Raw genomic sequence first — 21,746 nt, forward strand, 5'->3', positions numbered from 1 at the left:
GCTATACACCCATTGTATGGGTCTCCCATAGGAACGATAAAGAAAATTCCATGTATGGAAACATTGCAAAGAAGGGAATTTTGTTACTTACCGTAAATTCCTTTTCTTCTAGCTCCTATTGGGAGACCCAGACGATTGGGTGTATAGCACTGCCTCCGGAGGCCACACAAAGCATTACACTAAAAAGTGTAAGGCCCCTCCCCTTCTGGCTATACACCCCCAGTGGGATCACTGGCTCACCAGTTTTAGTGCAAAAGCAAGAAGGAGGAAAGCCAATAACTGGTTTAAACAAATTCACTCCGAAGTAACGTCGGAGAACTGAAAACCGTTCAACATGAACAACATGTGTACCCGAAAAACCACCAAAAATCCCGAAGGACAACAGGGCGGGTGCTGGGTCTCCCAATAGGAGCTAGAAGAAAAGGAATTTACGGTAAGTAACAAAATTCCCTTCTTCTTCGGCGCTCCATTGGGAGACCCAGACGATTGGGACGTCCAAAAGCTGTCCCTGGGTGGGTAAAGAAATACCTCATGTTAGAGCTGCAAAAACAGCCCTCCCCTACGGGGAGGCAACTGCCGCCTGCAGGACTCTTCTACCTAGGCTGGCGTCCGCCGAAGCATAGGTATGCACCTGATAATGTTTGGTGAAAGTGTGCAGACTCGACCAGGTAGCTGCCTGGCACACCTGTTGAGCCGTAGCCTGGTGTCGTAATGCCCAGGACGCACCCACGGCTCTGGTAGAATGGGCCTTCAGCCCTGATGGAACCGGAAGCCCAGCAGAACGGTAGGCTTCAAGAATTGGTTCTTTGATCCATCGAGCCAGGGTGGCCTTGGAAGCCTGCGACCCTTTGCGCTTACCAGCGACAAGGACAAAGAGTGCATCCGAGCGGCGCAGGGGCGCCGTGCGGGAAATGTAGATTCTGAGTGCTCTCACCAGATCCAACAAATGTAGATCCTTTTCATACCGATGAACTGCATGCGGATAAAAGGAAGGCAAGGAGATATCCTGATTAAGGTGAAAAGATGATACCACCTTAGGGAGAAACTCCTGAATGGGGCGCAGCACTACCTTGTCCTGGTGGAACACCAGGAAAGGAGCTTTGCATGACAGCGCTGCTAGTTCAGACACTCTCCGAAGAGACGTGACCGCTACCAGAAAGGCCACTTTCTGTGAGAGTCGAGAAAGTGACACATCCCTCAGGGGCTCGAAAGGCGGCTTCTGGAGAGCAACAAGGACCTTGTTTAGATCCCACGGATCTAACGGCCGCCTGTACGGAGGTACGATATGACACACCCCCTGCAGGAACGTGCGCACCTGAGAAAGTCGCGCTAGACGCTTCTGAAAAAACACGGATAGTGCCGAGACTTGCCCTTTAAGGGAGCCGAGCGACAAGCCCTTTTCCAACCCAGATTGCAGGAAGGAAAGAAAGACAGGTAACGCGAATGGCCAGGGGGATACTCCTTGTGCAGAGCACCAGGATAAGAAAATCTTCCACGTTCTGTGGTAGATCTTAGCAGAAGTGGACTTCCTAGCCTGTCTCATGGTGGCCACGACCCCTTGGGGTAATCCTGAAGACGCTAGGATCCAGGACTCAATGGCCACACAGTCAGGTTCAGGGCCGCAGAATTCCGATGGAAAAACGGCCCTTGGGACAGTAAGTCTGGACGGTCTGGTAGTGCCCACGGTTGGCCGACCGTGAGATGCCACAGATCCGGGTACCACGACCTCCTCGGCCAGTCTGGGGCGACGAGTATGACGCGGCCGCAATCGGATCTGATCTTGCGTAACACTCTGGGCAAGAGTGCCAGAGGTGGAAACACATAAGGGAGCCGGAACTGCGACCAATCTTGCACTAAGGCGTCTGCCGCCAGAGCTCTTTGATCGCGAGACCGCGCTATGAAGGTCGGGACCTTGTTGTTGTGCCGAGACGCCATTAGGTCGACGTCCGGCACCCCCCAGCGGCGGCAGATTTCCTGAAACACGTCCGGGTGAAGGGACCATTCCCCTGCGTCCATGCCCTGGCGACTGAGGAAGTCTGCTTCCCAGTTTTCTACGCCCGGGATGTGAACTGCTGATATGGTGGATGCTCTTTCCTCCACCCACATCAGAATCCGCCTGACTTCCTGGAAGGCTTGCGGACTGCGTGTCCCTCCTTGGTGGTTGATGTATGCCACCGCTGTGGAGTTGTCCGACTGAATTCGGATCTGCTTTCCTTCCAGCCACTGCTGGAAGGCTAATAGGGCAAGATACACTGCTCTGATTTCCAGAACATTGATCTGAAGGGTGGACTCCTGCTGAGTCCACGTCCCTTGAGCCCTGTGGTGGAGAAAAACTGCTCCCCACCCTGACAGACTCGCGTCTGTCGTGACCACTGCCCAGGATGGGGGCAGGAATGATCTTCCCTGTGATAATGAGGTGGGAAGAAGCCACCATTGCAGAGAGTCCTTGGCCGTCTGAGAAAGGGAGACTTTCCTGTCTAGGGAAGTTGTCTTCCCGTCCCATTGGCGGAGAATGTCCCATTGAAGTGGGCGCAGATGAAACTGCGCGAACGGGACTGCCTCCATTGCTGCCACCATCTTCCCTAGGAAGTGCATGAGGCGCCTTAAGGGGTACGACTGACCCTGAAGGAGAGACTGCACCCCTGTCTGAAGTGACCGCTGCTTGTCCAGCGGAAGCTTCACTATCGCTGAGAGAGTATGAAACTCCATGCCAAGATACGTTAGTGATTGAGTCGGTGCCAGGTTGGACTTTGAAAAGTTGATGATCCACCCGAAAGTCTGGAGAGTCTCCAGCGCAACATTCAGGCTGTGTTGGCATGCCTCTTGAGAGGGTGCTCTGACAAGTAGATCGTCTAAGTAAGGGATCACCGAATGTCCCTGAGAATGCAAGACTGCTACCACTGCCGCCATGACCTTGGTGAAAACCCGTGGGGCTGTCGCCAGACCAAATGGCAGAGCTACGAACTGGAGATGGTCGTCTCCTATCACGAAACGTAGAAAACGTTGGTGCTCTGTAGCAATCGGCACGTGGAGATAAGCGTCCTTGATGTCTATTGATGCAAGGAAATCTCCTTGAGACATTGAGGCAATGACGGAGCGGAGGGATTCCATCCGGAACCGTCTGGCGTTCACATGCTTGTTGAGCAGCTTTAGGTCCAGAACAGGACGAAACGAGCCGTCCTTTTTTGGAACCACAAAGAGATTGGAGTAAAAACCTTGCCCTTGTTCCTGCAGAGGAACAGGGATCACCACTCCTTCTGCTTTTAGTGAGCACACCGCTTGCAGAAGGGCATCTGCTCGGTCGGGACGTGGGGAGGTTCTGAAGAACCGAGGCGGAGGACGAGAACTGAATTCTATCCTGTACCCGTGAGACAAAATGTCTGTTACCCACCGGTCTTTGACCTGTGGCAGCCAAATGTCGCAAAAGCGGGAGAGCCTGCCACCGACCGAGGATGCGGAGGGATGAGGCCGAAAGTCATGAGGCAGCCGCCTTGGAAGCGGTTCCTCCGGTTGCTTTCTTGGGGCGTGAATGAGCCCGCCAGGAATCTGAGCTCCTTTGCTCCTTCTGAGTCCCTTTGGACGAGGAGAATTGGGTCTTGCCGGAGCCTCGAAAGGACCGAAACCTCGACTGCCACTTCCTCTGTTGAGGTTTGCTTGATCTGGGCTGGGGTAAGGAGGAGTCCTTACCCTTGGATTGCTTAATGATTTCAGCCAATTGTTCACCAAACAGTCTATCTACAGATAGTGGCAAGCTGGTTAAACATTTTTTGGAAGCAGAATCCGCTTTCCATTCCTTTAACCACAAGGCTCTGCGCAAGACAACAGAGTTGGCAGACGCAATTGAGGTACGGCTTGTAGAGTCCAGGACAGCGTTGATAGCGTAAGTGGCAAACGCAGACATTTGCGAGGTTAGGGACGCTACTCGCGGCACTGCTGGACGTATGATAGAGTCCACCTGTGCCAGGCCAGCTGAAATAGCTTGGAGTGCCCACACGGCCGCGAATGCTGGAGCAAACGACGCGCCGATAGCTTCATAGACAGACTTTAACCAAAGGTCCATCTGTCTGTCATTGGCATCTTTAAGTGAAGCCCCATCTTCCACTGCAACTATGGATCTAGCCGCAAGCCTGGAGATTGGGGGGTCCACCTTTGGACACTGGGTCCAGCGTTTGACCACGTCAGGGGGAAAGGGATAACGTGTATCCTTAAGACGTTTGGAGAAACGCTTATCTGGGTAAGCATGGTGTTTCTGGACTGATTCTCTGAAGTCAGCGTGGTCCAGAAAAGTACTCAGTTTAGGCTTGGGATACCTGAAATGGAACTTCTCCTGCTGTGCCGCTGCCTCCTCTGCAGAAGGGGCAGGGGGAGAAATTTCCAATAGACTATTGATGGCCCCTATAAGGTCATTTACCATGGCGTCACCATCAGGAGTATCCAGATTGAGAGCGGTTTCAGGATTAGACTCCTGATCCCCCTCCTCTGTCTCATCATGTAGAGACTCTTCTCGCTGAGACCCTGATCCGCGTGATGACGTGGAGGGTCTCTCCCAGCGAGCACGCTTAGGCTGCCTGGGACTGTCATCTGAATCAGAGCCGTCAGGCTGAGATGCCTGGGACCCCCTTGAATCACGGATTAACTCCAACTGAGGGGGACCGGGGAACATTGCCACAGCAGTGTCCATGGACTGAGGAACTGGTCTGGCCTGCAAGGTCTCTAGGATTTTTGTCATAGTGACAGACATCCTGTCAGCAAAAACTGCAAACTCTGTCCCCGTCACTGGGACAGGGTTCACCGGCGACTCTGCCTGGGCCACTACCACCATAGACTCCAGCTGACGAAGTGGCACAGGGACCGAACATTGCACACAATGGGGGTCATTGTAACCTGCCGGTAGATCAGCCCCACAAGCGGCACAAGTAGCGTATTGCTGTGCAGCTGCAGCCTGTGTCTTGGCACCCTTGCGTTTTACAGATGACATGTTGTCGTCTCCTCAGAGCAATTGGGGTATACAGCCAAGAAGCGACCTTACAGTGCAAAATATATATATATGGTACAGAGAAAAAAGTACACAAATATAACACTGTGGCACTAGTGGGGGCCAGCACTTAAGTGCTGCTTACCGCCCGCTTAACGCGGGTGTGTGGTCGCCAGAAATCCCTTGTCTGGGTCTCCCAGAGCCTGCGTCCGTTCTCCAGCCAGACTGCATGTAAGAATGGCTGCCGGCGTCCTGTGGAGAGGGGCGGGCCCTGGGCGTGTGCAGACAAAGAGCGGGAAACCTGCGTCCCCCTGTGCTCAGTGAGAGGGCTGGAGCATGTAAATAAGGCTCCAGCCCTCGGCGCTGATTAATCGTACAGCGTCTCTCCCTTGCCCTGATTGACAGGGTGGGGGCGGGAACGAAGCGGAGCTAGGCCGCAGAAGCCGGGGACTAAATTTATAAGCGACGCCGTCGTAAAAGCACGGTCGTCGCCAAGTCCCCGGCGCACTACAAGTCGCAGCCGCGCCGCCGCCTAGGGGCGGCCGGCGCGGCAGTCCCCAACACATAAAGTCACTCAGAAAAAACTGTAGTGACTGTAACCCCAGCGCGCAGCGCTACTGTCCCCGGCGCACTAGCACACCCAGCAAGTCTGGAGTGTGCGCGGCCTGTACATACGGGGACACAGAGTACCTTAATGTCGCAGGGCCTTGTCCCTGAACGGTACCCAGCTCCGTATCCAGCAGGTTCCATGGGTCTGTGGATGGAGCCCGGCCTCAGGGCTTGGGGGCCGGTAAGATCCCACTTCCTCAGAGCCCCTCAGGGGGATGGGGAAGGAAAACAGCATGTGGGCTCCAGCCTCCGTACCCGCAATGGGTACCTCAACCTTGACAAACACCGCCGACATAAAGTGGGGTGAGAAGGGAGCATGCTGGGGGCCCTAGTATGGGCCCTCTTTTCTTCCATCCGACATAGTCAGCAGCTGCTGCTGACTAAACAGTGGAGCTATGCGTGGATGTCTGACCTCCTTCGCACAAAGCAGAAAACTGGTGAGCCAGTGATCCCACTGGGGGTGTATAGCCAGAAGGGGAGGGGCCTTACACTTTTTAGTGTAATTGCTTTGTGTGGCCTCCGGAGGCAGTGCTATACACCCAATCGTCTGGGTCTCCCAATGGAGCGCCGAAGAAACATAGTGTGATCGCAAAATAGTTTTTGGGAAGTTTTATTCACAGTGTTCACTATATGGTAAAACTGATGTTTGGGTATGTTGCCTGAGGTCGGTGCGGGTTTGTAGACACCAAACATGTATAGGTTTACTTGTATCTAAGGGGTTAAAAAAAATTCACAAGTTTGTCCAATAAAAGTGGTGCTTGTTTTGCGAAACCTGTAGCGCTCTCATTTTTCGGGATCTATGGCTAAGTGACGACTTATTTTTTGCGTCTCGAGCTGATGTTTCTAATGCTACCATTTTTGCACAGATGTTACATTTTGACCGCCAGTTATTGCATTTTGCGCAAAACTTGTGGCAACCAAAAAACGTAATTTTGGAGTTTGGACTTTTTTTGCTGCTACGTCGTTTACTGATCAGATTAATTGATTTTACAGTTTGATAGATCGGGCATTTCTGAAGGCGGCGATACCAAATGTGTATATAAACGGATTTTTGTGTACTCACCGTAAAATCGTTTATATACACATATTTGGAGATAACCGCGGGGGAGAATCCCGCGCTTGTTAATACCCAGGTCTCAATGGCCATGCCGTCCATCTCAGGGCTCTGGAGTTCTGATGGGAAATGGGCCCTTGGGTCAGCAAGTCTGGGATGTCTGGAAGGCGCCACGGTACGTCTGCGAGCATTTGTACTATTCGGCGTACCAGGCGCGCCTGGGCCAGTCCGGTGCTATCAGTATCACCGGGACTCCCTCTGCCTTGATCTTCCCGATTACCCGCGGCAGCAGAGGTGGAAATATGTAAGGCAGGCGGAAGTGGTGCCAGGAGCAGACTAGAGTATCCGCGCCAATGGACTGCGGGTCGCGTGACCTGGCTATGAACGCGGGTACCTTTGCGTTCAACCATGAGGCCATCAGATTCACGTCTGGTGTGCCCTAGCGAGTGCAGATGTGTAGAAACACTTCTGGGTGGAGAGACCATTCTCTGGCGGCCAGGACTTGGCGACTTAGTAAGTCTGCTACCCAGTGCTCTACCCCCGGTATGTGTACCGCTGATATCACTGACCCCATCGATTCGGCCCAGTTGAGGATCTTGTGGGCCTCGAAATAAGCCGCTTTGATGCAGGTGCCCCCCTGCCGATTGATATAGGCTACAGCTGTCGCATTGTCCGATTGGACTCGAATCTGACGACCCGCTAGCAGAGGGCAGAACGCCCTGAGCGCGAGGAAGATCGCACGGATTTCCAGGATGTTTATGGGTAGGGAAGACTCCTGGGGCGTCCAACGTCCTTGAGCAGTGTGGTGCCGGTACACTGCTCCCAAGCCTAGGAGGCTGGCGTCCGTGGTCAGGACCAGCCAGTTCACTGGGAGAAAAGATCTCCCCTTCGATAGGGATGAGGACCGAAGCCACCAGCGGAGTGCATACCTGACTGAAGGCGTCAGGTGAAGATGTTTGTCCAGGGAGAAGGGGCTCTTGTCCCAGGCCGCTAGAAGGGCTAGCTGCAGTGGGCGGAGGTGCAGTTGAGCAAAAGGTACTGCCTCCATAGCCGCCACCATCCTGCCGAGCACCTTCATGCTGAATTGAATGGAGCGAGACGGAGGACGTAGAAGGCAGCGTACCGCTTGTCGAAGAGCGATCGCCTTGTCCTGAGGGAGAAGGATCAAGCCCCGACGGGTGTCCAGGGACATGCCCAGGAAGGTGATGGATCGTGCTGGGACCGGGGATGATTTGTCTAGATTCAGTAGCCACCCTAAGCGGGATAGGGTGTCCACGGTGATCTGTACGCTGGCTGAGCAGTCTCGGAAGGAGGGGCCTTGATGAGGAGGTCGTCCAAGTAAGGAAGAATGACTACTCCCCTGGCGTGAAGGACGCTCATGGCGGCCGCCATGACTTTGGTGAAGACCCTTGGTGCGGTGGCAAGGCCGAAGGGTAGAGCTACGAATTGAAAGTGGGAGACCTGAACTGCAAAGCGGAGGAACTTTTGGTGATCTGGGGCGATGGGTATGTGCAGGTACATGTCCTTGATATCTATGGAGGCGAGGAATTCCCCTTCGACCATGGATGCAATAATGGACCTTAGGGACTCCATTCTGAATCTCCGTACGTGCACATGCTTGTTCAGGTGTTTGAGATCCAGGATGGGTCGAACTGACCCATCCTTTTTGGGGACCACAAAGAGGTTGGAATAAAAACCCCTGAACTTCTCGTCGTCTGGGACAGGTATTATCACTCCTGCTGTTTGGAGCGAGTGGATTGCTGATAAAAAGGCCTCGCGTCGTTTTCGAGTCTTTGGGGGGGTTTGAGAGAAAGAACCGACTCGGGGGTCGGGTCTGAAATTCTATGTGGTAAGCGGAAGACACAAGGTCTCGCACCCATTTGTCGTCTGAGGCGGCAGCCCAGATGTGATGAAAGAGCCGCAGTCGACCTCCTACAATGAGTGTGTCTTCTGGGGCGCCGAAGGAGTCATGAGGGGGGAAAACGTCGTGGACGAGTCTCCCTAGTCCTGGACTATTTCGGTCTAGGCTGCCATGACGAAGTGGGTTTCGGGGAGAGCTGAGAAGGTCGGTCCCTGCGTAGTCCGCGGCTGGTGGCGGGGACAGCACGGGATGTCAACCAACCAAATGAGTTCCGAAAGGAGCGGAAGGAGGACTGTGGAAGTCTGGTGAAGGACGTCCTGGACTTCAGCTGGGGGAGGGAGGTACTCTTTCCTCCCGTGGCATCAGAAATGAGCTTGTCCAGACGTTCGCCAAACAAATCGGTCTGGAAAAAACGGAAGGCCCGTGAGAGACTTCTTGGAGGCAGAGTCCACTCGCCATTGTCGGAGCCAGACAGCTCTACGGATGGCTATGGTATTTGAGGCGGCAAAAGCTGCGCAGGTAGCAGCATCAATGGAGGGCTGCATGAGGTACTCCGCCGCAGCGGCAATTTGAGCTGTTACCTCTGTGACGGTATGAGTGAACTGGGATTCCTCAAGCAAAGTGTTAAGGGATTCTGCCCAGACCGAGATCGCCTTTGCGACCCAAGAGGCAAAGGAGGGCGAGAGGGAGGAAGCCGCAGCCTCAAAAGGCAGAGCGGGCGAGGTGCTCCACCTGTCTGTCTGTCAGGTCCTTGATGGAGGAACCATCAGGTAAAGACAGGAGCGTTTTTGTGGCAAGGCGGGAGACCGAGGGGTCGACAGAGGGCGGATTGGCCCAGCCCTTAGGGGCAGGTGAGGCAAAAGGGTACCGGGACTCCATGAGTTTACGGTTACCGAAGCGCCTGTCAGGCTTCTCCCTTTGCTTTGTGAGGATATCCTGAACTCTGGGTGATCAGCGAAAACCTTTTGGGGTTTCCTTGCCCTCTTAAAGGAGACCGCATGGTCAGTGGTAGTGGATGGGGGATCCTCCACATGCAGAGTTTGGTTGATTGCTGCTATAAGGGAGTCTATTGCAGTTTGATCATCTGGGGAGGATGAAACCAAGGAATCCTCCTGGTATAAACAGCATTCTCCCTCCTCCAGCTCTTCAGAAGCCGTGGAACGTGTGGGAGAGCCTGCCCTGTGTGCTCCCGAGGGAGAGCCCGCTGGAGACACCCGGCCGTGTGCTCTTTTTCTGATCCCTGCAACCGGTGAAGCATTTGCCCGGATTACCTCAGAAGAATTCTCCATAGAGGTATCCTCAGGCTGCGTTCCGTCCATGGGCCCAGAAGGGTGCAGAGGACAACATTGCATAGCCAGAACCAGGTTCTGTGACAGTTTTTCCATGGATTGGGACAGAAACTGTGCCCATTCCGGTGGGCTGGGAGCCCTAGGCTCTGGGCTGACGGTTGCGGCGGTGGTGGCGGGGGGGTCTTGGGGGGGCTATAGGGGCACAGGACTCACAGAGAGAAGAGTTGTGTTTACGTGGTAGCTCAGCGTGGCAGGCAGTGCAGACTGAATAATAGACTATGTGAGCCTTAGCACTCTTATTACCCTTAGAATTCTGCATGTTCCTAATAGGAGTATGCCAGGAGGGGGAGCAACGATATACAGAGCTACAAGTGAAGCAGTGGGAAGCAAGGATTGTATTTGCTTCGGTGTACCTCACCAGAATCAGCCGATGGCCCTGCGTCCTCAGGAAGGAGTCTCTGTGGAGATCTTCGCGCGTTTTCCTGGGGCGGCGGGGCTTAGCGCTAAAAGAGCGCCAAGAAGAAGTCAGTGTGCCCCCCTGCTGTCGGTAGTAAAAAAACGACGGGAAGGAAGCTTCTGTGACAGTTTTTCTCCCCCTCCCTCCAGTCAGCACACAGCCACCAGTAGATTATCTCTGCAGGAGTCCCTGCAATCAGCAAGGGACTCTCCCCTCCTCCAGCCAGCACCCAGCTAGAGGGAATAAACACTGAGTTTATGAGCCCTGGGAGCCCTCCCCCCACCACCGTTAGATTATCTCTGCAGGATTCCCTGCAATCAGCAAGGGACTTTCCCCTCCTCCAGCCAGCACGCAGCTCTGGTGGGAATAAAGACTGTAAATTCAGTAGTCCTGGGAGCCTTCCCTGCACCATCTTTCTCCCTTTCGTCTGGGAAACCAGTCAGGGGGGATCTCACCTTAACACTGCCTCAGTCCAGGCAGAGGAAATAGCAGAGTCAGTTTGCTGTGTCCGGCCACACAGGTGCAATGTATCAACTCAGAGCCTGCAAAAAGGAGCTGAGGAATTGTGCCTCTGGCCTGGGCTCTGGAAAAATCGGTGTCTGTGGGACCCGTCGTCCAGTAAGATGCAGCCCAGGATCCAGCATCGCAGGAGGGGGTACGTGGAGGCAACACTCCGCGTTCCTGCCCGTTGATGGTATTGGGAGATCGGTCCCTAAGGGAAACCGTCACCCTCAAAAAATAACAAAACCTTGAAAGGATGTGCCTCCTACAGACACTAAGCTAAAACTGAGGTTGCCCGGCCCAGCCAGGGGGTGTAAACTGCAGAGGAGGAGCTAATGCTTTTTGCATCTACTTGGTGTCCTCCTATGGATAGGAAGCATAATACACATGGTCCTGTGTCCCCCAATGAGAAGTCAGAGAAAAATATATATTTTTTTGAACCCTTTAATTTTCAATGGGGCGAAAGGGGGGGGGGGTGATTTGAACTTTTAGTTTTGTTTTTATTTTTTTAAAACTTTTATTTTATTTTACTAGTCCCCCTAGGGGGGCTATATAGATCAACAATCCAATCGCTCTGCCCTATCTGTAGATCTCAGCTACAGAGCCGAGATCTGCAGATACGCTGCTTTCCTCTCCGTGCTGCGACTGAGAGAAAGTGACTTATGTTAGCTACAGGCGTCATCGCATGACCCTGTGCTACCATGGAAACCACCGAAAGTCACGTGATCACGCACGTGACTTGCGGTGGGGGCGGCGGTAAGTGAAAGTAATGGACGTGTGCATATACATGTTGCTGCCAGACTTTGGCAGCAAGGTGTAAGGGGTTAAAAGTTGCAGGTGAAATGCGATTCCACACGTAACATGCAGGCACACATGTCAGCTGTTGAAAACAGCTGATGTGTGCGGATTGCTGCGACCTGCACACGGCAGGGGGTGGGGATGAACCTCACATGATCCATGACGGATATATCCGTCATGGGTCGTGAAGGGGTTAAAAACAGATCACAGGAAAAAAAAAAAAAAAAAAAAAACAAAAATGCATTCCTTTCCCAAAAAAAAGAACTCAAAAGAATCATCTCCTAATATCCACACTGATTTAGAGCCTGGTGACGTCTTACCTTCGGCTTCTCCGCCTCCACCTTCCTCTCAGATTTGGGAACCTTGTGAGATAACAATCCCTGGATCGCCTTCCAGTCACTGTCGAGTTTCTCAGTCAGCTCCAGCGACTTTTCTTTCCGACTCTGCCGTTCTCTCTTAAAAAGTGGATAAACAGAAATGAGAAGAGTTAATGCTCCGCCTGTACCCCGACGGTCAGGGTCTGTACACTAGTTCCCGAGGCACCCAATATTTAGTGAAACCATCGAAAGGGTCAAAGTCTGAACACCACAGATACGGAGGGGATGTTTGTTTCATCTGGAGGAGCATAAAAAATACTAAAAAAGTGGCCGATCTGTGGTTTTATTACCCTGGTCAGTGAGTCCAGGACACAACAGTCATTGTAACATAGAGACCCCCAAGCTTTAGAGAGGTGCATAGACCTTGCAATCCCCCCCTTTTATTTTAGGTCAGGTTTGCGGTCAGTGAACTACCATTTCCAATAGATTATACCAAGCTCTACTTGAGGAAAAATAAAAAAATAATCCAAGCAGAGGTATGAGTCCAGGGATAGTTGCTTTGCAGCCGCGTCTTTTCCCTTCACATCCTCCTACCAGAAGATGATGGGTGGGAAGAGCAACTAATATAAATGAAAGCTTCAACAAAGTGTTCCGGAGCTACAATACTAAGGACGAGGAGGATTCATTACCGGATGAGAAGTGATTCCAGCAGCTAAATAGGAAAGGGTTCTTTACAGTTAGAGCAGTCAGACTGTGGAATACCGACCACAAGAGGTAGTAATGGCAGATACTATAACAGCTTTCATATCAGGGCTGCATGATTCACTCAGTACACAACATTGCCGGTTATAAATGATTTATTCACAAAATATTTAATTGGTGGAAGAAGGGAGAACTAGATGGACCGGGGGCTTTCAACCTAATTAACTACAGTCTGTCCCCAACCTATCATCCCACGAAAGGGAGAACTTTGATCTTCTGTTTCTTTTGCCTATTTCTGCCTATGGGAAGTGGAGTTAAAAGGCCATTCCCAAAATTAAAAAAAAAAAAAAAAAAAAGGAGTTGTCCACCGTTTATGATTTTTTAATCTTTTTTTTTTTCTTAAAAGCATGTGTTCTCAGGCTCACAGCATGGGGGGAGGGGGGGGTCCTGAAAGCAATGACAGCCATACCCACCTATGAAATACACAAACAAGGGTTTCCCTTCCTTTTAAATCCCTTCCGGTTCCATCTTCACACCCACATACCTTCTCAATCTTAGATTTGGCGATCAGCTCCTCAATGAGCTCTTTCCGTGTTTTTGGCTTCTCAGGCTCTTCCTCCTTTTGTTCCGAAGCGACTTTCCTTCTTAGCAATCCACCGCCCCCAAAATGTGCAGCCGTTAATTCAGCTAGAAAAAAAAAAAAGCATAGGGAAATGAAATTCTAGCTGCATAAGGCTATCTATATATCTATATATATCTCTCTATAATATACAGTCAGGGCCAGAAAAATTTGGACAGTGACACAAGTTTTGTTATTTTAGCTGTTTACAAAAACATGTTCAGAAATACAATTATATATATATAATATGGGCTGAAAGTGCACACTCCCAGCTGCAATATGAGAGTTTTCACATCCAAATCGGAGAAAGGGTTTAGGAATCATAGCTCTGTAATGCATAGCCTCCTCTTTTTCAAGGGACCAAAAGTAATTGGACAAGGGACTCTAAGGGTTGCAATTAACTCTGAAGGCGTCTCCCTCGTTAACCTGTAATCAATGAAGTAGTTAAAAGGTCTGGGGTTGATTACAGGTGTGTGGTTTTGCATTTGGAAGCTGTTGCTGTGACCAGACAACATGCGGTCTAAGGAACTCTCAATTGAGGTGAAGCAGAACATCCTGAGGCTGAAAAAAAAGAAAAAATCCATCAGAGAGATAGCAGACATGCTTGGAGTAGCAAAATCAACAGTCGGGTACATTCTGAGAAAAAAAAAAAGAATTTTGTTTAATTACCGTAAATTCTTTTTCTTATAGTTCCATATTGGGAGACCCAGACATTGGGTGTATAGCTTCTGCCTCCGGAGGACACACAAAGTACTACACTAAAAAGTGTAGCTCCTCCCTCTGAGCCTATACACCCCCTGGATAACCAAATCTAGCCAGTTTAGTGCAAAAGCTGAAGGAGAATAGCCACCCACAAGTAGAGACAGGGCAAGAACCGGAACAACCGGAACCTCTGGAACAACCGGAGCGTGAAAACACGCGGAACAAGAAACTGCCAACAGGCAACAGGGAGGGAGCTGGGTCTCCCAATACGGAACTATAAGAAAAAGAATTTACGGTAAGTAAACAAAATTCTCTTTTTCTTTATCGTTCCTATGGGAGACCCAGACATTGGGACGTCTCAAAGCAGTCCATGGGTGGGAATAAACAGAAAACTGAGAAGTAGGCAGAACCTAACTTCACAAATGGGCGACAGCCGCCTGAAGGATGCGTCTGCCCAAGCTCGCATCTGCCGAAGCATGAGCATGCACTTGGTAGTGCTTCGAAAAGGGGACTCTGGGCAAGAGAGCTAAAGGGGGAAACACGTAGGACAGACGAAACTGGGACCAATCTTGAACCAGAGCGTCCGCTGCAAAGGCCTGAGGATCGTGGGAGCGAGCCACGTAAACCGGAACCTTGTTGTTGTGCCGGGATGCCATTAGATCCACTTCCGGAGTGCCCCACTTGCGGCAGATTGACCGAAACACTGCCGGATGCAGGGACCACTCGCCACTGTCCACGGTTTGACGGCTGAGATAATCTGCTTCCCAATTTTCCACGCCTGGGATGTGGACTGCGGATATGGTGGACCTGGAGTCCTCCGTCCACTGAAGGATACGTTGAACCTCCAACATCGCCAGGCGGCTGCGTGTCCCGCCTTGGTGATTGATGTAGGCAACCGCTGTCGCGTTGTCTGACTGGACTCGGATGTGCTTGCCCGCCAACAGGTGGTGAAAGGCTAGGAGAGCTAGAAGCACAGCTCTGGTTTCCAGCACATTGATCGAGAGGGTTGATTCGGACGGAGTCCAAGTGCCCTGCGCTCTGTGGTGGAGATATACCGCTCCCCAGCCGGACAGACTGGCATCCGTGGTGAGGATCACCCAGGACGGAGCCAGGAAGGAGCGTCCCTGAGACAGAGAGAGGGGCCGAAGCCACCACTGAAGGGAGCCCCTGGTCTGTGGCGACAGAGCCACTAACCTGTGCAAGGAGGAAGTCCGCTTGTCCCAACAGCGGAGAATGTCCAGCTGCAGAGGACGCAGATGGAACTGGGCAAAGGGAACCGCCTCCATTGACGCCACCATCTGACCCAGCACCTGCATTAGGTGCCTGATGGAATGACGGCGGGGCCTCAGCAAAGAGCGCACCGCCAGATGGAGGGACTGCTGTTTGACTAAGGGCAGCTTCACAAGTGCCGGCAGAGTGTCGAATTGCATCCCTAGGTACATGAGCTTCTGGGTCGGAGTCAGAGTGGATTTGGGCAGATTGACAAGCCACCCGAATTGGACTAGAGTGGCGAGAGTGAGCGAGACACTCCGCTGACAGTCTGCGCTGGATGAAGCCTTGACTAGAAGGTCATCCAGGTAAGGAATCACTGCCAACCCCTGGAGGTGCAGAACCGCAACCACTGCTGCCATGACCTTGGTGAATACTCGAGGGGCCGTGGCTAACCCGAAGGGGAGAGCCACGAATTGGAAATGTTCCTCTCCGATTGCAAAACGTAGCCAACGCTGGTGTGAAACTGCAATTGGCACATGCAGATAGGCATCTCTGATGTCGATGGATGCTAGGAAATCTCCTTGGGTCATTGAGGCAATAACTGATCGCAGAGACTCCATGCGAAAATGCCGCACCTGAACATGCTTGTTGAGAAGCTTGAGATCCAGGATGGGCCGGAAGGAACCGTCCTTTTTGGGGACTAGGAAGAGATTTGAGTAGAAACCTCTGAACCGTTCCCGGGCGGGAACCGGTACAATTACTCCGTTGGCCTTCAAGGATGCCACGGCCTGAGAGAAGGCGGCGGCCTTGGAGCAGGGGGGAGTTGACAGAAAAGAAGGGAATTTTGTTTACTTACCGTAAATTCCTTTTCTTCTAGCTCTTCTGGGAGACCCAGACAGTGGGTGTATAGCTACTGCCTCTGGAGGCCGCACAAAGAACTACACTTAAAAGTGTAAGGCCCCTCCCCTTCTGGCTATACACCCTCCCGTAGGAGTACGGATTCCTCAGTTTTAGTACCAAAGCAAGGAGGAGGAAAGCCAATAACAGTTTCAAAAACAAATTCAATCCGATAACAAGATCGGAGAACTTAAGAAACAACATGAACAACATGTGCACCCGAAAAACGAAACCCTAAGAACAAATAGGGCGGGTGCTGGGTCTCCCAATTGGAGCTAGAAGAAAAGGAATTTACGGTAAGTAAACAAAATTCCCTTCTTTTTCGCTCCTAATTGGGAGACCCAGACAGTGGGACGTCCAAAAGCAGTCCCTGGGTGGGTAAAAAGATACCACATGAACGGGCTGTCAGACAGCCTCTTCCTACAGGTGGGCCACCGCCGCCTGAAGGACCTGTCTACCTAGGCTGGCATCTGCCGAAGCGTAGGTATGCACTTGATAGTGTTTGGTAAACGTGTGCAGACTCGACCAGGTAGCCGCCTGGCACACTTGCTGAGCCGTAGCCTGATGCCGCAATGCCCAGGACGCACCCACGGCTCTGGTAGAATGGGCCTTCAGTCCAGATGGAATCGGAAGCCCAGCAGAACGGTATGTGTGAAGAATTGGTTCCTTGATCCACCGCGCAAGGGTGGATTTGGAAGCTTGCGATCCCTTATGCTGACCAGCGACTAGGACAAAGAGCGCATCAGAACGGCGTAGAGGCGCCGTGCGAGAAATGTAAATCCTGAGTGCTCTCACCAGGTCCAACATATGTAAACCCTTTTCAAATTGGTGAACTGGATGCGGACACAAAGATGGCAAAGTGATATCCTGATTGAGATGAAAGGAAGAAACCACCTTGGGAGAAAACTCCGGAATTGGACGCAGTACTACCTTGTCTTGGTGAAACACCAGGAAGGGAGATTTGCAAGATAACGCCGCTAGCTCGGACACTCTTCGAAGAGACGTGACCGCCACAAGAAAAACTACTTTTTGAGAAAGCCGAGAAAGGGAAACCTCTTTCAAAGGCTCGAAAGGCGGCTTCTGGAGAGCAATGAGAACCTTGTTCAGATCCCAGGGTTCCAATGGCCGTTTGTAAGGAGGAACGATATGACAAACTCCTTGGAGAAAAGTGCGTACTTTAGAAAGCCGTGCCAAGCGCTTCTGAAAGAATACGGATAGCGCAGAGACTTGTCCTTTAAGGGAGCTAAGCGACAAACCTTTTTCCAACCCAGACTGCAGGAAGGAAAGAAAAATAGGCAATGCAAATGGCCAGGGAGAAAACCCTTGAGCCAAGCACCACGCTAAGAATATCTTCCACGTCCTGTGATAGATCTTAGCTGAGGATGGTTTTCTAGCCTGTCTCATTGTGGCAACAACTTCATGAGATAAACCTGAGGCCGCTAGGATCCAGGACTCAATGGCCACACAGTCAGGTTCAGGGCCGCAGAATTCAGATGGAAAAACGGCCCTTGAGACAGCAAATCTGGACGGTTTGGTAGTGTCCACGGTTGGCCTACCGTGAGATGCCACAGATCCGGGTACCACGACCTTCTTGGCCAATCTGGAGCGACGAGTATGGCTCGATGGCAGTCGGACTTGATTTTCCGGAGAACTCTGGGTAACAATGCTAGAGGTGGGAACACATAGGGGAGTCGGAATTGCGACCAATCCTGAACCAAGGCGTCTGCCGCCAGCGCTCGGTGATCGTGAGACCGTGCCATGAAAACTGGGACCTTGTTGTTGTGCCGTGACGCCATCAGATCGACGTCCGGCGTCCCCCAGCGGCAACAGATCTGTTGAAACACGTCCGGGTGAAGGGACCATTCTCCTGCGTCCATGCCCTGGCGACTGAGAAAGTCTGCTTCCCAGTTTTCCACGCCTGGGATGTGAACTGCGGATATGGTGGACGCTCTGCTTTCCACCCACGTCAAAATCCGCTGGACTTCTTGAAAAGCTTGGCGACTGAGTGTTCCCCCTTGGTGGTTGATGTACGCCACCGCCGTGGAATTGTCCGACTGAATCCGAATCTGCTTGCCTTCCAGCCATTGTTGGAAGGCTCGCAGGGCAAGATAGATTGCTCTGATTTCCAGAACATTGATCTGCAGGGTGGACTCTTCCTGAGTCCACGTCCCCTGAGCCCTGTGGTGGAGAAACACCGCTCCCCACCCTGATAGGCTCGCATCCGTCGTGACCACTGCCCAGGACGGGGGAAGGAACGACTTTCCCTGTGACAATGAGGTGGGGAGAAGCCACCAACGCAGAGAGTCCTTGGCAGTTTGAGAGAGGGAGACAGTCCTGTCGAGGGACGTCGATTTCCCATCCCATTGGCGTAGAATGTCCCATTGTAGAGGGCGCAGATGAAACTGCGCGAACGGGACTGCCTCCATTGCTGCTACCATCTTTCCTAGGAAATGCATGAGGCGCCTCAGTGAGTGCGACTGGCTCTGAAGGAGAGATTGCACTCCAGTCCGTAGCGAGCACTGCTTGTCCAGTGGAAGCCTCACTATCGCTGAGAGAGTATGAAACTCCATGCCAAGATAAGTCAGAGATTGGGTCGGGGTTAGATGAGACTTTGGAAAGTTGATAATCCACCCGAAACTCTGGAGAGTGTCTAGTGCCACCTTCAGACTGTGTTGGCATGCCTCTTGAGAGGGTGCCTTTATAAGCAGGTCGTCTAGATACGGGATGACCGAGTGACCCTGCGAGTGCAGAACAGCTACTACTGCTGCCATGACTTTGGTGAAGACCCGGGGGGCTGTTGCCAGACCGAAAGGTAACGCTACGAACTGTAGGTGTTCGTCGTGTATGACGAAGCGTAGGAAACGCTGATGCTCTGGTGCAATCGGCACGTGGAGATACGCATCTTTGATGTCTATTGATGCTAGAAAATCTCCTTGAGACATTGAGGCTATGACGGAGCGTAGGGATTCCATCCGGAACCTCCTGACTTTTACGTGTCTGTTGAGCAACTTTAGATCCAGGACGGGTCGATACGATCCGTCCTTTTTTGGGACCACAAACAGATTGGAGTAAAAACCGTGACCTTGTTCCTGAAGAGGGACGGAGGTCACCACTCCTTCCGCCTTTAGAGCGGCCACCGCCTGCAACAGAGCATCGGCTCGGTCTGGTGGTGGAGAAGTTCTGAAGAAACGAGTTGGCGGACGAGAACTGAACTCTATCCTGTACCCGTGAGACAGAATATCCCTCACCCAACGGTCTTTGACGCGTGACAGCCAAATGTCGCCAAAGTGGGAAAGCCTCCCACCGACCGCGGGTGTGGGAATCGGAGACCGCAAGTCAGGAGGACGCCGTCTTGGCAACGGTTCCTCCGGCTGTCCTTTTTGGGCGTGACTGAGACCTCCAAGAATCTGAGCGTCTCTGGTCTTTTTGAGTCTTTTTTGACGAGGCGAATTGGGACCTGCCCGGTCCTCGAAAGGACCGATAACCAGACTGACCCTTCCTCTGTTGGGGTTTGTTTTGTCTGTGTTGCGGTAAGGATGAGTCCTTACCCTTGGAGTGTTTGATGATTTCATCCAAACGCTCTCCAAACAATCGGTCACGAGAAAAAGGCAAATTGGTTAAGCACTTCTTGGAATGAGAATCTGCTTTCCAATGTCTCAACCACAGGGCCCTACGCAAAACAACGGAGTTGGCTGACGCCACTGCCGTGCGGCTTGTAGCGTCAAGAACAGCATTAATCGCGTACGACGCGAATGCCGCCATTTGCGAGGTCAATGGTGCTACCTGCGGGGCAAATGCACGTGTGACTGAGTCGACTCGCGCAAGCCCGGCTGAGATAGCTTGGAGTGCCCATACGGCCGCAAAAGAAGGCGCTAATGACGCTCCAATCGCTTCATAGATGGATTTCAGCCAGAGCTCCATCTGCCTGTCAGTGGCATCTTTAAGTGCCGCTCCATCTTCAACTGCAACCAAGGATCTAGCTGCAAGCCTGGAAATTGGAGGATCCACTTTTGGACACTGGGTCCAACCCTTGACCACCTCAGGGGGAAAAGGGTAGCGTGTATCTTTAAGCCGTTTAGGAAAACGCCTTTCAGGATAAGCGTGGGGTTTCTGGATTGCGTCTCTAAAGTCAGCGTGGTCCAGAAAAGTGCTTAATGTACGCTTAGGGTACCTGAAATGGATTCTCTCGTGCTGCGAAGCTGACTCCTCTACAAGAGGAGCTGGTGGGGAAATATTTAACATCTTATTAATGTTAAATATAAGATCATTAACTATGGCGTCACCATCTGGTGTATCTAGATTGAGAGCGGTCCCAGGATCAGAATCCTGATCAGTTACGTCCGCCTCATCACCCATAGATTCATCTCGCTGGGATCCTGACCATTGAGATGAATGTGAAGGCCCGTCATAGCGAGCCCGCTTAGGCTGCCCGGGGCCATCGTCCGAGTCAGAGTCTTCACCCTGAGGTGTATATGCCCGTCCCGGAGCTTGGAGCTGAGGGGGACCAGGGGGCAATGATTGCACAGTGTCCGTGGTCTGAAGTACAGGCCTAGCTCGCAATGTGTCAAGAATTTGTGACATAGTGAGAGACATTCTGTCAGCAAAAGCTGCAAACTCAGTTCCTGTCACCTGGACAGCATTCACAGGTGGTACACCCTGGGTCACGTCCAGCAGAGGTCCCGACTGTGCAAGCGCCGCAGGGGCCGAGCACTGCACACAATGGGGGTCCGTGGAGCCTGCTGGTAGAAAAGTCCCACATGCGGTGCAGGAAGCATATAATGTCTGTGCCTTGGCACCCTTGCGTTTTACGGACGACATGCTGCTGGCTCTCTGCAATGTGAGAGAGTCTATAGCCAAGGGCGACCAGCGCTATGTAATACCAAGTATTTGTAGAAACAAAATACTAAGAATACCACTGGCACAAGAGGGGGTGAGCCCTGAGGGCTGCTTACCGCCCGCTGAATAGCGGGTAAGAGGCGCAGAATTCCTTGTCTGGGTCTCCCCGGCTCCCCTCTGCAGCTCAGCGTGTCAGCAGGAATGGCTGCCGGCGTCTGTGGAGAGGGGCGGTCCGTGGGAGTTCCCAAACAAAAGTGCGGGAAACAGTGTCCCCTCTGTGCCGATTGTGAGGGCTGGAGTATGTAAAAACGACTCCAGCCCTCGGCGCTGATGCACTGGCCAGCGTCCCGCCCCTCTCCTGACTGGCAGGTCTGGGGGCGGGAACGAACGGAAGCAGGCCGCAAAAGCCGGGGACTCGAGTTATCAGCGCGGCCGCCGTAAAAGCGCGGGCCGCGCTGAAGTCCCCGGCGCACCACAAGTGCCAGCCGCGCCGCAGTCCCAGCGGCCGGCGTGACCGATTTCCAGAAGTGGCCAGCGTCCCGCCCCTCTCCTGACTGGCAGGTCTGGGGGCGGGAACGAACGGAAGCAGGCCGCAAAAGCCGGGGACTCGAGTTATCAGCGCGGCCGCCGTAAAAGCGCGGGCCGCGCTGAAGTCCCCGGCGCACCACAAGTGCCAGCCGCGCCGCAGTCCCAGCGGCCGGCGCGACCGATTCCCAGAAGTGTGCCTGCTTCAGCGAAGCTGAATGAGGCCATGGCACAAGCGCCGTAGCGCTGATGTCCCCCGGCGCACTACAACACCCAGCATGCTGCGGTGTGAGCGCCAAATGCACGGGGACACAGAGTACCTTGAGGAAGCAGGGCCATGTCCCTGATGTACTCCGCTCCATCCAGCATCTTCTCCAGGGGCTGTAGATGGA

General features: G+C 52.6%; 1 protein-coding gene across 1 annotated transcript in view; it reads right to left on the reverse strand.

Annotated features, from left to right (window-relative positions):
* NOP14 (NOP14 nucleolar protein) overlaps nucleotides 1-21,746 on the reverse strand; it is a 123,494-nt gene that overhangs the window by 87,003 nt on the left and 14,745 nt on the right. Inside the window, exons 4-5 of the mRNA XM_075346834.1 lie at nucleotides 13,108-13,250; nucleotides 11,865-11,999 (exon numbers count right to left, since the gene is read on the reverse strand). Of these exons, the coding sequence (XP_075202949.1) occupies nucleotides 11,865-11,999; nucleotides 13,108-13,250 (278 nt within the window). The remainder of the gene's footprint in view (nucleotides 1-11,864; nucleotides 12,000-13,107; nucleotides 13,251-21,746) is intronic.

The sequence above is a fragment of the Anomaloglossus baeobatrachus genome, chromosome 1 (assembly GCF_048569485.1).
Source record: "Anomaloglossus baeobatrachus isolate aAnoBae1 chromosome 1, aAnoBae1.hap1, whole genome shotgun sequence".
In the NCBI taxonomy this organism is placed as follows: Eukaryota; Metazoa; Chordata; class Amphibia; order Anura; family Aromobatidae; genus Anomaloglossus; species Anomaloglossus baeobatrachus.